At 41.3% G+C, this 12,677-nt stretch overlaps 1 protein-coding gene across 1 annotated transcript in view; it reads right to left on the bottom strand.

The window, feature by feature from the left end:
- KIZ (kizuna centrosomal protein) overlaps positions 1 to 12,677 on the bottom strand; it is a 158,958-nt gene that overhangs the window by 80,828 nt on the left and 65,453 nt on the right. Inside the window, 1 exon segment of the mRNA XM_045833099.1 lies at positions 79 to 226. Coding sequence (XP_045689055.1) covers positions 79 to 226 — 148 coding nt within the window.

The raw sequence follows: 12,677 nt of genomic DNA, 5'->3' as shown, positions 1-12,677 counted from the left end.
CAAATATATTAAGAATGTAATTATTTTCTCAAATCATTATCTTGTACATCTTAAAACTATTTCTAAAAAATAACTAACCTTTGTCCCCTGGTCCACGTTTTTGACTAGGAAAACTTCAGACAGTTTACCTATTTCTTCTTTGACAGAATTATCATGTTCTTTCAAGGTGGAAACATGCTGACCTAATTGTGCCCTTAATAAGCCCGAGGCACATGCTTGTTCAGATCTATAAAACAGAAACAGGAGAAACATTAGAGATTTGTAAGACTGAGTTACTTGTGAGATTCCCACATTTTAAAAGGTCCCATGACAAAATTAGAAGACAGGTTATCCAGAGAAGCCTGGAACCTAATTTATTCTGGACTAAGGTAATTTCTAGGTATACCTTTTTTAACTTTTATTTTATTTGGGTTATGATGTCATTGTTAGATGAGTTTTCTCAACTTCCAATGCATAGTGGAACCACTTCGGAATCTGTGAAATCTAGGTGCCTGGTGCTACTCCCTACAGAGTCAAGTAAAATTGGTCTGGGGTGTAGCCCAGTATGGAATTTTTTAAGGCTTATAGCATGTCGTATTAAGCAACTATTGTTTCAAATTACTGTATAGATGGGCAGGCTCCTTTTAAATGTGGTTAGAAGAAATAGATCACATTTCCATCTTAACAATAGTTTATCTTTGCCATATATACTCTTACTATGGTCTATTTATAATTTACAAATATAGTATTGGGGAAGAGTTAAAAAGTAAGCCTATCTTGCTATCTAGACAATGGTATTTAGATACTAAAAGGAACCAGTGCCCCTTAGAAAAATTCCCTATTCCATGTCTGGGGCAGGAAATATAGAAGATAGCCTGGAACACCTTATCATATCAGAAGGTAGGGAAGCTCTCAAAGTCTACTGAGTCATGTCAGAAGCCTCAGGAGCTATATTGGAGGGGCTCCCACTGGATACAGATGGGACAATTTCAGCATGAAAAGCAATAATGGTTAAAATGGATTGACAAAGATAGTGTACAAAAAGCCATGAGTTCTTTTTAAAAATAAATAAAAATAAAATAGAATAAAAAACCTTTGGATTTAGCCTTAAAAAAGAAAGAAATCTTGTCAAATGCTACAACATAGATGAATCTTAAGGACATTAAGCTAAGTGAAATAAGCTGGCCACAAAAAGACAAATACTGTATCATTGCACTCACATAAGATAGTCAAATTCATAGAAAGAGAAAGAAGAATGGTGATTTGCCAGGGGCTAGAGGAGGGAGAAACAGTTGTTTAATGGTATAGATAGAGTTTCCATTTTGTAAGATGAAAAAGTTTTTGAGATTGGTTGCACAATGATGTGAATGTACTTCGTGCTACTGAACTGTACACTTAAAAATGGCTCAGATGATAATTTTGTTATGTGTGTTTTACCACAATTAAAAACATAAACAGTGGGGAAGATGGTAGCAAGATAGGTGGGAGTGGAGTCCACTTCCCCCTGCGCATGAGTGAAACACCTAGCTGATCTTCTGAGAAACACAGTGAACAGCCAACAGTATCCCATATATGAAGATTGGAGACCAAAAATTGTAGAGGATGTAACAGGGTGCAGCCAAGAGGGGGGCCCCAAATAGGGATTTGGAATGGGGTCCAGAACTCAGGGTGTCCGGGAAATATTAGGATGTCCTCACCCCCCCTCCCAACAGGTGTGGGTTGGAGGAAGGGACAAATGGAGCAGGGCAATTGAGAGCTGTTTTGCATAGCAACAGCCTTGTAGCTAACCTCTGGTGTGGTCATTTAACATATCTATAACCTTTAACTGGTTGCATAGATATGTTAAATAGCTGTGGCCATGCTTTGAGCCAGGGCAATGGAAGTAACTTCCTCACCAAGACATAACTGGGGGCAGGTCCCACAAGTCACAGCGCCTGCATGAGAGCTTGGAGATGACTGGCTCCATGACATGGGGCCACGCCTGCACAGACTCACCATGGCAGCCCAGTAAAGCTGGAAGGATATGAGAGTGCTGGCAAGTGTAGCCAATTGTGGGTGGAGTCAGAAATGGACCTGTAGAGGGAGATTGGTGCGGGGATTAAAAACTGAGAGCAGCAGCCACTGGGGAGTGAACCACACGGCTTTGGCAGAGTGGCGACCCCCCTCCTTGCAGCCATTGGAGGGGAGAACCACGTGGCTTTGCCAGAGTGGAGATTCTTGCAGCCATTGTGCAGAGAGGACCACTAGGCTATGGTGATAGAAAGGAGAGCCATGTGACTTTGCCAGAGTGGGGTCCCCTGCAGCTTTAGAAGGGGGAACCACCACCCAGCTTAAGCAGAGATCCTGGCAACACAGCTGATGGTGCTGGGAACCGAGGGAGGCCTACCAGCTGAGATGGATTACTGGGAAGAACTGGGGGCTGCCTAAGCCACAGGCTTTCTATTTCTTTTCCTGAGATATGGTACCCCAGACTGGCAAAGGGGGGAAGGAAGGACTGTGTGTATTTGTGGGTGTTTTAAGGGACTTTAGGATTTTTGATGAAGACATTAGGTCACCACTTTAAGTCTGTATAGCATTAAATAAACATTTCCTTTCGTTTTCACAAATCTCTGGCATTGAGAGATGTCGTTCCTATAACACGGCAGACATAACGGACCTGGGGGCTTCTTTCAGTAATAGTATATTGCCCTCGGATGCCCCCTGCTGTTGTTCTGTAACAAGGACATTGAAAAATCAGATGGTAAGGAGATTGCTTTGGGACAATAAGGTTCCTAGGACCAGTGCAGGGACCAGGAAGGCTGCAGCCCCAGGCCCAGTGCCCACTGGGTCTGCCGCAGGATTCTTGGGAGAAAGCCCAGTCAATGGCTCCCTCCCCTGCCAAACAAGATTTGAGCAGCACCAGGAGGGACCTGGATGCTTCAAGTCATAGCGGGGAAATAAGGATGAAGCGGCAAACATGCAGGAGCAGTGTGTATTCGCTGAGACTGTGGACGCCAACTGGGAAGTGTTGGGCAGTAACAGACCCTGACCCGGTTAGTCCCTGGTCTGGTTGGAGAGCTGGGCTGTGTGAGAGGCTAGGTGCTTGTTTGGAGCAGCAGGCTTGAACAGGAGAAATTTTTCAAAAAGCAAAAGAGATAAAAGAGGCATTCAGTGGCTGTTTGAGGAATGCTCCATAGCACCTGCCCCTGCCTCCTGCACCCCTACCCCTGCCAGGCTGCACCCTCACACCCAAAGCCCTGGAGACAGTGCATACCAGATCCCATGGCCCAGAAGCTGCCTGTTCTGCCCCAGCAGCAGAGGCTGAGTGCTCAGGCATACAGCCCTGGGACCAAGTGTGCCTGAGCCTGGTGCCCAGAGGCACCTTCCCCACCCAGCCCCTGCTGCCGGGGCCCTGCAGGGCCAACTCACTTGCTAAGAGGAAGGTGGAGAAAGGAAGGTGGAGACAACCCAACACAGGAGAGAGCTGCAGGGCTCAGGGAGTCAGGAATCCCCAAAAAGACTTAATTCAGTAAGGGTGCTGAACTACCCTAGAGGAACACTGAGAGTCCCTAGCATCTAGGACAGCAAAGAACTACAAGGTGGTGTGTGAGCTGCCCCTAATTGGTGTACCTCAAGGACAGCACAACTGGTGGACTGAAGGTGTAGGCTGGGCGCAGAAGGACACTGGGGGTCTGGGAGCAGGGAACTGAGGAACTGGGTTGGAGGCTGGGTGACTGTGAAGAGCGCAGCTCAAAAAGGGAGAAAAGCAAAACCAATCCTTCCTCAGCCTGCTATAGCCAGAAGACCAGGAGAACTGGCTTGGTGGTTTAAAGCCAGCAGAAGGCTTACAAATTTTTTTTTTTAATTCCTTCTTTCTTTCTTTCCTTAATTCTTTTTTTTTATTCCTTCTTACTTCCTTTTTTTTTTTAAATTCCCACAAGTGAGACAATCAGCTTGGAGCTGTGAAAAGACAAGAGGTAGATCCAAAGAGAGATCATTCCAATAACTGAAACAGTGAGACAAATTTCACTTTGCTACTCCAGAGAACTTGCAAGTTATTGTATATTCATATTATAATTATTTTCATTATTCTTACATCTTTTATTTTATAAGTATTTTTATATTTCTCTTCTTTCTGTTTAGACTTCTTTACTTGGTTAGTTGAATTGCATTGTTTGACTGGTTTCCCTTGTTCTCTTTCATAGTGTATTTTTAATTTTCCATCTTTCACTTCACTTGTGTTCCAGTAGCACACTACTCTAGGTCCTGTACTTCCTATTCTTGTTATTCAGATCACATAGATTCTGGCATATGATTGTTGATCCATTATTATTGTAAATAATTGCTGTTCCATATAATTGTAAATACTACACAACACCCCTCCCACATCTTAGCTCACTTCACTGTTTCCTGAACTTTAACTGTGGTGGTGAACTTTATTCTCTTGCACACTACACCTATTTTCTATCCTTTACTCTTACTTTACCTCATAATCTGACCTCATGGGAATGAGCTCACTGCTTTCTAGATCCAACTCAAAATCCTTCCTCCTCTCTAACAAGAGTCTTATCTTTTTTCCACCCTTTCTAAAAAGTGGCTAGTTGGGTAAAATATCACAGTTAACACTATACATATCCAAAGGATCTCCTATCTCTTTTCTATTGGTTGGTACTTTAAATACCATAGGATATACTCCTGCTGTCTTAAAACATTTTTCCTTCCCCCTCCAACTGATCACAAAAAAGAGTAGGTAGACAACTGATCACAAAAAAATTCCAGCAGGTCAACACCAGTATACCTCCTGGAAGAGGAAACCCACCAGCAAAGGAACCACCCACAGATAACAATGGAAGAAGGTGAAGGAGGGAGTGGAAGCCACACTAACATCAACCAAGGAATGATCTGGAAATACAACTAAATGGTGGAGAAATTGCCAAGAACAAATAACTGAACAAGAGTGGGAGGGAAGCCTCAAAACCTCATACGCAAAGAAGAATCAGCTTCAACACAACCTGTCCACACCTGCGCAACAGAATATAAGACATGGTGGATGGACTCACCCTCAGTTAACAGGCTGGAGGGAAGGACCCACCAAAGAAAGACCCAACAACAATCAAAGCTTACACACAGCCAACATAAATGACAGGCCAAGACAAGCTAGCTGAGGAGATCAAGGAAACTGCACCACTGAATCTCACAAGTCTTCTACCATAGAAATTGACACCATAAACCCAGGGAGGCAGAACAGATTAATTTAAGAAGCAGAGGCTACCAAGAAGAGTTTCACAAACAATGAGAAGACAAAGAAACAATCTCCACATGAAAGGAAAGGAGGAAGCCTCAGAAAGAATGCTAAATGAAAGAATGCTAACTATCAGATACTAAATTCAAAGCAATGGTTATAAGGAAGCTCAATGAGCTCACAGAGAATTGCCAGAAACTACAGGGAAACTACAATGAATTCACTGCAAACTATATCAACATGAAAAAGGAAATAGATACTATCAACAAGGGACAAGAAGAAATGAAGAATACAATTTCTGAATTAAAGAACACAGTACAAGGAATCAACAGCAGGGTAGAAAAGCAGAGGGTCACATCAGTGGGCTGGAGGACAAGGTAGAAAAAAACTCACAAAAAGAACGAGAAAAGGAAAAAAAAGACTGAAAAAATGAAGAGGTGTTCAGGGAAGTGCAGGACAACATGAAATGTAAAAATACCTGTATAATAGGGACACCAGAAGGAGATGAAGAGCAAAGGATAGAAACCCTATTTGAAAAAGTAATGATGGAAAACTTCCCTAATTTGATGAGAGAAAAAGTCACACAAATCCAGCAAACACAGAGAGTCCCAATCAAGAGGAACCCAAAGAGGCTCACTTCAAAACGCATCATAATTAAAATGACACAATTCGAAGACAGAATCTTAAAGACAGCAAGGAGAAACAGGAAGTAACATGCAAGGGAGTGCCAATAAGGTTAGCAGCTGACTTCTCAATGGAAACACTCCAAGCCAGAAGAGAATGGCAAGAAATATTCCAAGTAATGAGAACCAGAGGCCTGCAACCAAGGCTACAGTACCAGCGAGGCTCTTAATTAAGACAGAAGGCTAAGTAAGGAATTTGACAGACAAAATAAGTCTAAAAGAATATACCTCCACCACAGCAGCTCTGCAAGAGATGGTAAAGGGACTGCTCAAAGAAATCGAAGGAAAAGACAGAGAGAGAGAAACACAGGTATGAACAAATGGTAATAAATAAGTACCCGTCAATAATAACCTTAAACATAAAATGGATTAAATGCTCCAATCAAAAGTATTAGAGTAGCTGAATGGAGAAGAAAGCATGACCCACACATACGCTGCCTACAAGAAATCCACCTCAGGACAAAAGACCTACACAGACTGAAAGTGAAGGGCTAAAACCAAATTTTCCAAGCAAACGAACGGAAAAAAAAAAGAAAAGAAAAACCCAGGTAGCAATAGTCATATCACACAAAATAGACATAAAAAAAAATCCTATAAAAAGAAACCCAGAAGGTCACTTCATACTCAGGGGAAAAATCCATCAAAAAGACATAAACATTGTAAATATGAACCCAACATAGGAGCACCCAAATACATAAAGAAAATCTTGGAGGACTTCAAGAAATATATTGACAGCAACACAATTATAGTAGGAGATTTCAACACCCCACTGTCAAAAATGGATAGATCGTCCAAATCAAATATCAACAAAGATACTGGTGCACTGAACAATGTCTTAGATCAAATGGACTTAATTGAAATATATAGAGCCTTTCATCCCAAAGAAGCAAAATACACATTATTTCAAAATGCACATGGAACATTTTCAAAGATAGATCACATGATAGGACACAAAACAAGCCTCAACAAATTCAAGAAAACTGAAATCATTATCAAGCATTTTCTCCAACCACAAGGGACTGAAACTAGAAAACAACCTCAAGGAGAAAACTCAAAAACACAAACTCATGGAGATTGAATACCATGCTATTAAACAATGAATGAGTCAAGAATGAGATCAAGAAAGAAATCAAAGTTTCTGGAAACAAATGAAAATGAACTCACAACAACCCAAAACTTATGGGACACAGCAGTTGTGAGAGGCAGTCCTGGCAGGGATTTCATACTGATACAGGCCTACCAAAAAAAAGGAAAAAACCATTTCAAATAAATAACCTAACCCTACACCTACAAGAACTTGAGGGACAACAACAAAGACAGCCCAGAGCGAGTAGAAGGAAGGAAATAACCAAGATCAGAGCGGAATTAAACAACATAAAGATTAAAAGCACAATTCTAAGGCTCAATAAATCCAGGGGCTAGTTCTTTGAAAAGATAAAGTTGGCAAGCATTTAAGCAGACTCATCAAGAAAAAGTGAGGACCCAAATAAACACAATCAGAAATGAAAGAGGAGAGATTACAACTGATACCACAGAAATAAAAAACATTGTAAGAAATGACTAAGAAGAACTATATGCCAAGAAATTTGAAAACCAGGGTGAAATGGACAAATTTCTAGAAAAATATAATCTCCCAAAACTAAATGAAGAAGAAGCAGAAGGCCTGAACAGACCAGTACCAGATGACAAAATTGAAGAAGTAATCAAAAAACTCCCAGCACAGAAAAGCCCTGGATTGAATGGTTTCACAGGAGAATTTTACAGTACATTTAAGGAAGAGCTAACCCCTATCCTTCACAGACTATTCCAAAAAACCAAGAAGAGAGAAGACTCTCAAATTCTTTTTATGAAGCCAGCATCATCCTAACCCCAAAACCAGATAAAGACATAACAAAAAAAAACTTCAGGCAATATCACTGATGAACACAGAGGCCAAAATCCTCAACAAGATATTGGCAAACCACATCCAGCAATACATTAAAAAGATCACACACCATGACCAAGAGGGAATCATCCCAGTGATGCAAGGGTGGTACAATATTCACAAGTCAATAAACATAATATATCACATAAAAGCAAAGACAAAAAAATCACATGATCATATCAATAGATGTGGAAAAAGCATTTGATAAGGTACAGCACCTACTTATGATAAAAACACTCAGCAAAGTGGGAACAGAGGGAGCATTCCTCAACATAATAAAGGCCATATATGAGAGACCTACAGCCAACATCATACACAATGGGGAAAAAATAATATCTTTCCCACTAAGATCAGGAACAAGACGAGGTTGTCCACTTTCACCACTTCTATTCAAGATGGTATCGGAAGTCCTAGCCACAGCAATCAGAAAAGAAAAGTAGATAACAAGCATGCAAAATAAAAAGGAGGAAACAAAACTGTCATTGTTTGCAGATGACATGATAGTGTACATAGAAAACCCTATAGACTCCACCAAAAAACTACTTGACCTAATAAATGAACTTGGCAAAACAGGAGATAAAGTCAATATTCAGAAATCAAAAGCATTTCTGTGTACCAACAAAGAAGCATTAGAAGCAGAAATCAGGAAAAAAATTCCATTTGATCTAGCAACAGGAAAAATAAAATACCTAGGAATAAACGTAACCAAGAAGACAAAAGCCCTGTACTGAGAAAACTACAGAATACTGAAGAAAGAAATTAAGGAAGACACAATCAAACAGAAAATTATACTGTGTTCATGGATTCAAAGAGTTAACATCATCAAAATGACCATACTACTTAAAGCAATTTATACATTCAATGCAATACCTATTAAAGTACCAAAAGCATATTTCACAGATATAAAAACAAACACTTCAAAAATTTATATGGAACCATGAACAACCCTGAATAGCTGCTGCAATTTTGAGAAAAAAGAGCAAAGTAGGAGGGATCACAATACTTGATATCAAACTGTATTACAAGGCCACTGTAACTGAAACAGTCTGGTGCTGGCATAAGAATAGACACATAGACCAGTGGAATATAACAGAGAGCCCAGGAATAAACCCAAGTCTCTATGGTCAATTAATATTCGACAACAGGGCAGCAGCATAAAATGGAATAAAAACAGCCTCTTCAACAAATGTTGCTGGGAGAGCTGGACACCTACAAGCAAAAAAATGGAACTCGAGCACCAACTTACACCATACACTAAAATAAATTCAACCTGGATAAAAGCTTTAAATATAAGTTGTGACACCATTAAAGTCCTAGAGGAGAACATAGGCAGGAAAATCTCATGTATTTCATGCAGCAATATTTTCACTGATATGTCCCCTAGAGCAAGGGACATAAACGAAAGAATAAACAGATGGAATATCATCAAAATAAAAAGCTTCTGCATGACTAAAGAAAACAGTATTAAAGTGAAAGAAAGAACAAACCGTATGGGGAAACATTTGTCAATGATACCTCAGACAAGGGTTTGATCTCCAAAATATATAAAGAACTCACAGGACTCCACTTTAAGAAGACAAGCAACCCAATTAAAAATAGCCAAAGAACTTGAACAGACACTTCTCCAAGAAGGACATAGAGAGGGCCCAGAGGCATATGAAAAGATGCTCAGTATTGCTAGCTCTCAGAGAGATGCAAATTAAAAGCACAATGAGATACCACTTCACACTGGTGAGAATGGACATCACAAACAAAACAACAAACAAGTGTTGCAGAGGTTGTGGAGAAAAGGGAACCCTAGGGCACTGTTGGTGGGATAGCAGATTGGTGCAACCACTATTGAATACAGTATGGAATTTTTTCAGAAAAGTAAAAATGGAACTGCCTTTTGACCCAGCTATTCTGCTGCTGGGATTATACCCTAAGAGCCCTGAAACACCAATCCAAAAGAACCTATGCACCCCAATGTTCATAGCAGCACAATTTACAATAGCCAAGTGCTGGAAGCAACCTAAGTGCCGATGAGTAAATGAATGTGTCAAAAAACTAAGGTACATTTAGACTTCCGGCCAAAATGGAGGAGTAGGTGGACACACTGTGCCTCCTTGCACACCCAAAAGAACAACATTTTAAAAAGAAAAAACAACCAGAGCTGTCAAAAAATTGAACTGTATGGAAGTCCAACAACCAAAGAGTTAAAGAAGACACATTCATTCAGACAGGTAGGAGGTGTGGAGACAGGCCAGGCAGAGAGGACTGGTGGCAAGGCAGTGGCTGGAGGACCCAGTGAGGTGGCAGATTGTGTAGCAGGGTGGGCAACTCTGCAGCTGGCCAGCAAGGCAGCAGCTGGCAGACCCAGCAAGGCAATGGCTGGTGGAGCTTAAGGTCCCACATTGGCATCCATATAAACCAGGAGGAGGGAGGGAGACACACCACGCAGCTGAGAGCTCCAGCAGGGAGAAATGAAGCCTCAAGCCACTGATTGAAAACACCTATGGGGGTGGAGGCGGCAGCAGAAGAAACTCCCAGCCTTGCAGGAAAGTTCATTGGAGAGACCCATAAGGTCGTAGAATGTACACAAATCCACCCACCCAGGAGTCAGCACCAGAAGGGTGCACTGTGCTTGTGGGTAGTGGCGGAAGTGACTGAAAACCAGCAGAAAGCAGAGCAAGCGCCATTGTTCCCTGTTGGATCCCATCCCCACATACAGTGTCACAACACAGCGACATGGCTTACCCCACACCTAGTGAATACCTAAGACTCCACCCCTTATAAGTAACAGGTGTGCTGAGGCAAAAAAAAAAATGGCTCAAATGAAAGAGCAGATCAAACTGCAGAGAAAATACAACTAAGAGATGAAGAGACAGCCAAACTATCAGATGCACAGTTCAAAACACTAGTAATCAGGATGTTCACAGAAATGGTTGAGTATGGTCACAAAATAGAGGAAAAAGTGAGGGCTATGCAAAGTGAAAAAAAGGAAAATGCAAAGGGAACCAACAGTGATGAGAAGGAAACCAGGACTCAAGTCAATGGTTTGGACAAGAAGAAAGAACTAAACATTCAACCAGAACAGAATGAAAAAACAATTCAAAACAATGAGGAGAGGCTCAGGAACTGCCAGGACATCTTTAAATGTCCCAACATCCAGATGATAGGGGTACCAGAAGGAGAAGAGGAAAAGCAAGAAATTGATAACTTATTTAAAGAAATAATGAAGGAGAATTTCCCCAATCTGGCAAAGGAATAGACTTCCAAGAAATCCAGGAAACTCAGAGAGTCCCAAAGAAGTTGCACCCAAGTAGGAACATACCAAGGCACATCATAATTACATTACCCAAGATTAAAGATAAGGAGAGAATCTTAAAGCAGCAAGAGAAAAAGAGACAATTACCTACAAAAGAGTTCCCATAAGATTGTCAGCTGATTTCTCAAAAGAGACCTTACAGGCAAGAAGGGGCTGGAAAGAAGTATTCCAAGTCATGAAAGGCAAGCACCTACATCCAGCCAAGATTACTCTATCCAGCAAAGCTTTCATTTAGAATGGAAGGACAGATAAAGTGCTTCTCAGACAAGGTCAAGTTAAAGGAGTTCATCATCACCAAGCACTTATTATATGAAATGTTAAAGGGATTTACCTAAGAAAAAGAAGATAAAAAATATGAACAGTAAAATGGCAGCAAACTCACAGATATTATCAACAACAAGTAAAAAATACAAAAGCAAACTAAGCAAACAGCTAGAAACAGAACCACAGAAATGGAGATCACATGGAGGGTTATCAACAAGGGAGTGTGAGGTGGAGAGCAGGGAAAAGGTACAGAGAATAAGTAGCATGAATGACAGGTAGAAAATAGACAGGGGGAGGTTAAGAATAATATAGGAAATGGAGAAGCCACAGAACTTATATGTTGAACCCATGGACATGAACTAAAGGCAGGGATTGTGGGGGTGTGTGCAGGGCAAAGGGGAATAAAGGGGGAAAATGGGACAACTATAATAGCATAATCAATAAAATATATTAACCCCCCCCAAAAAACTAAGGTACATTTATGTTACAGAACAAACCTGGGGGGTACGATATACTGTTACCGAAAGGACCCCCCCACTGGGTCCATTATGCCCACCATCAGAGGAAAGACGTCTCTCAATGTCAGAGATTTGTGAAAAGGAAAGCAAATATTTATTTAAATCTATACAGACTTAGAATAGTGACCTAATGTCTTCATTAAAAGATTACAGTCTTTTAGGATACCAACAGACTCACACAGTCCTTCCTTCTCCCTCTGCCCTAATCTGGCATACCGTATCTCAGGAAAAGAAGTAGAAGTCTGTAATTCAGGCTCCTAGCACCATCAACTGTGTCACTGCCAGGATCTCCAGTTAATCCAACCCATGTGGCACCTTCTCATGGCCCAACAGCAAGAGTCCTTTCACCCTTTTCTTGCAGGCAAAGTCTCTCCTGCTTACCTAAGACACGTGGCAAAAAGGAGCACCCCAAAGCCATGTGGTCCTCACTCTCACCAAAGCTGTGGAGGTCCCCACTCTGCCAAACCACATGGTTCTCTCTTCACATGACTTCTGAGTCTGGGTTTAAATCCCCGAGCCAATCTTCCTCTGCAGCCCCATTTCTGACTCCTCCTACAATCAGTTACACCTGCCAGCATTCCTGTATTCTTCCAGGTTTACTGGGCTGCCATCGTGAGTATGGGCAGGTGTGGCCCCATGTTATGGAGCCAATCTTCTCCAAGCTCTCATGCAGGCACTGTAAACAGGGGGAGCTTCCCCTCAGTTACATCTTGGGTGGAAGTCACTTCCATCCCCCTGGCTCAAAGCATGGCCACAGCTATTTAACATATCCATGAAACCA

Source organism: Phyllostomus hastatus, unplaced genomic scaffold (assembly GCF_019186645.2).
Source record: "Phyllostomus hastatus isolate PE091 unplaced genomic scaffold, TTU_PhHast_1.1 phas_contig_17, whole genome shotgun sequence".
In the NCBI taxonomy this organism is placed as follows: Eukaryota; Metazoa; Chordata; class Mammalia; order Chiroptera; family Phyllostomidae; genus Phyllostomus; species Phyllostomus hastatus.
The sequence above is the reverse complement of the archived record's forward strand: the minus strand, read 5'-3'. Positions and strand labels throughout refer to the sequence as shown.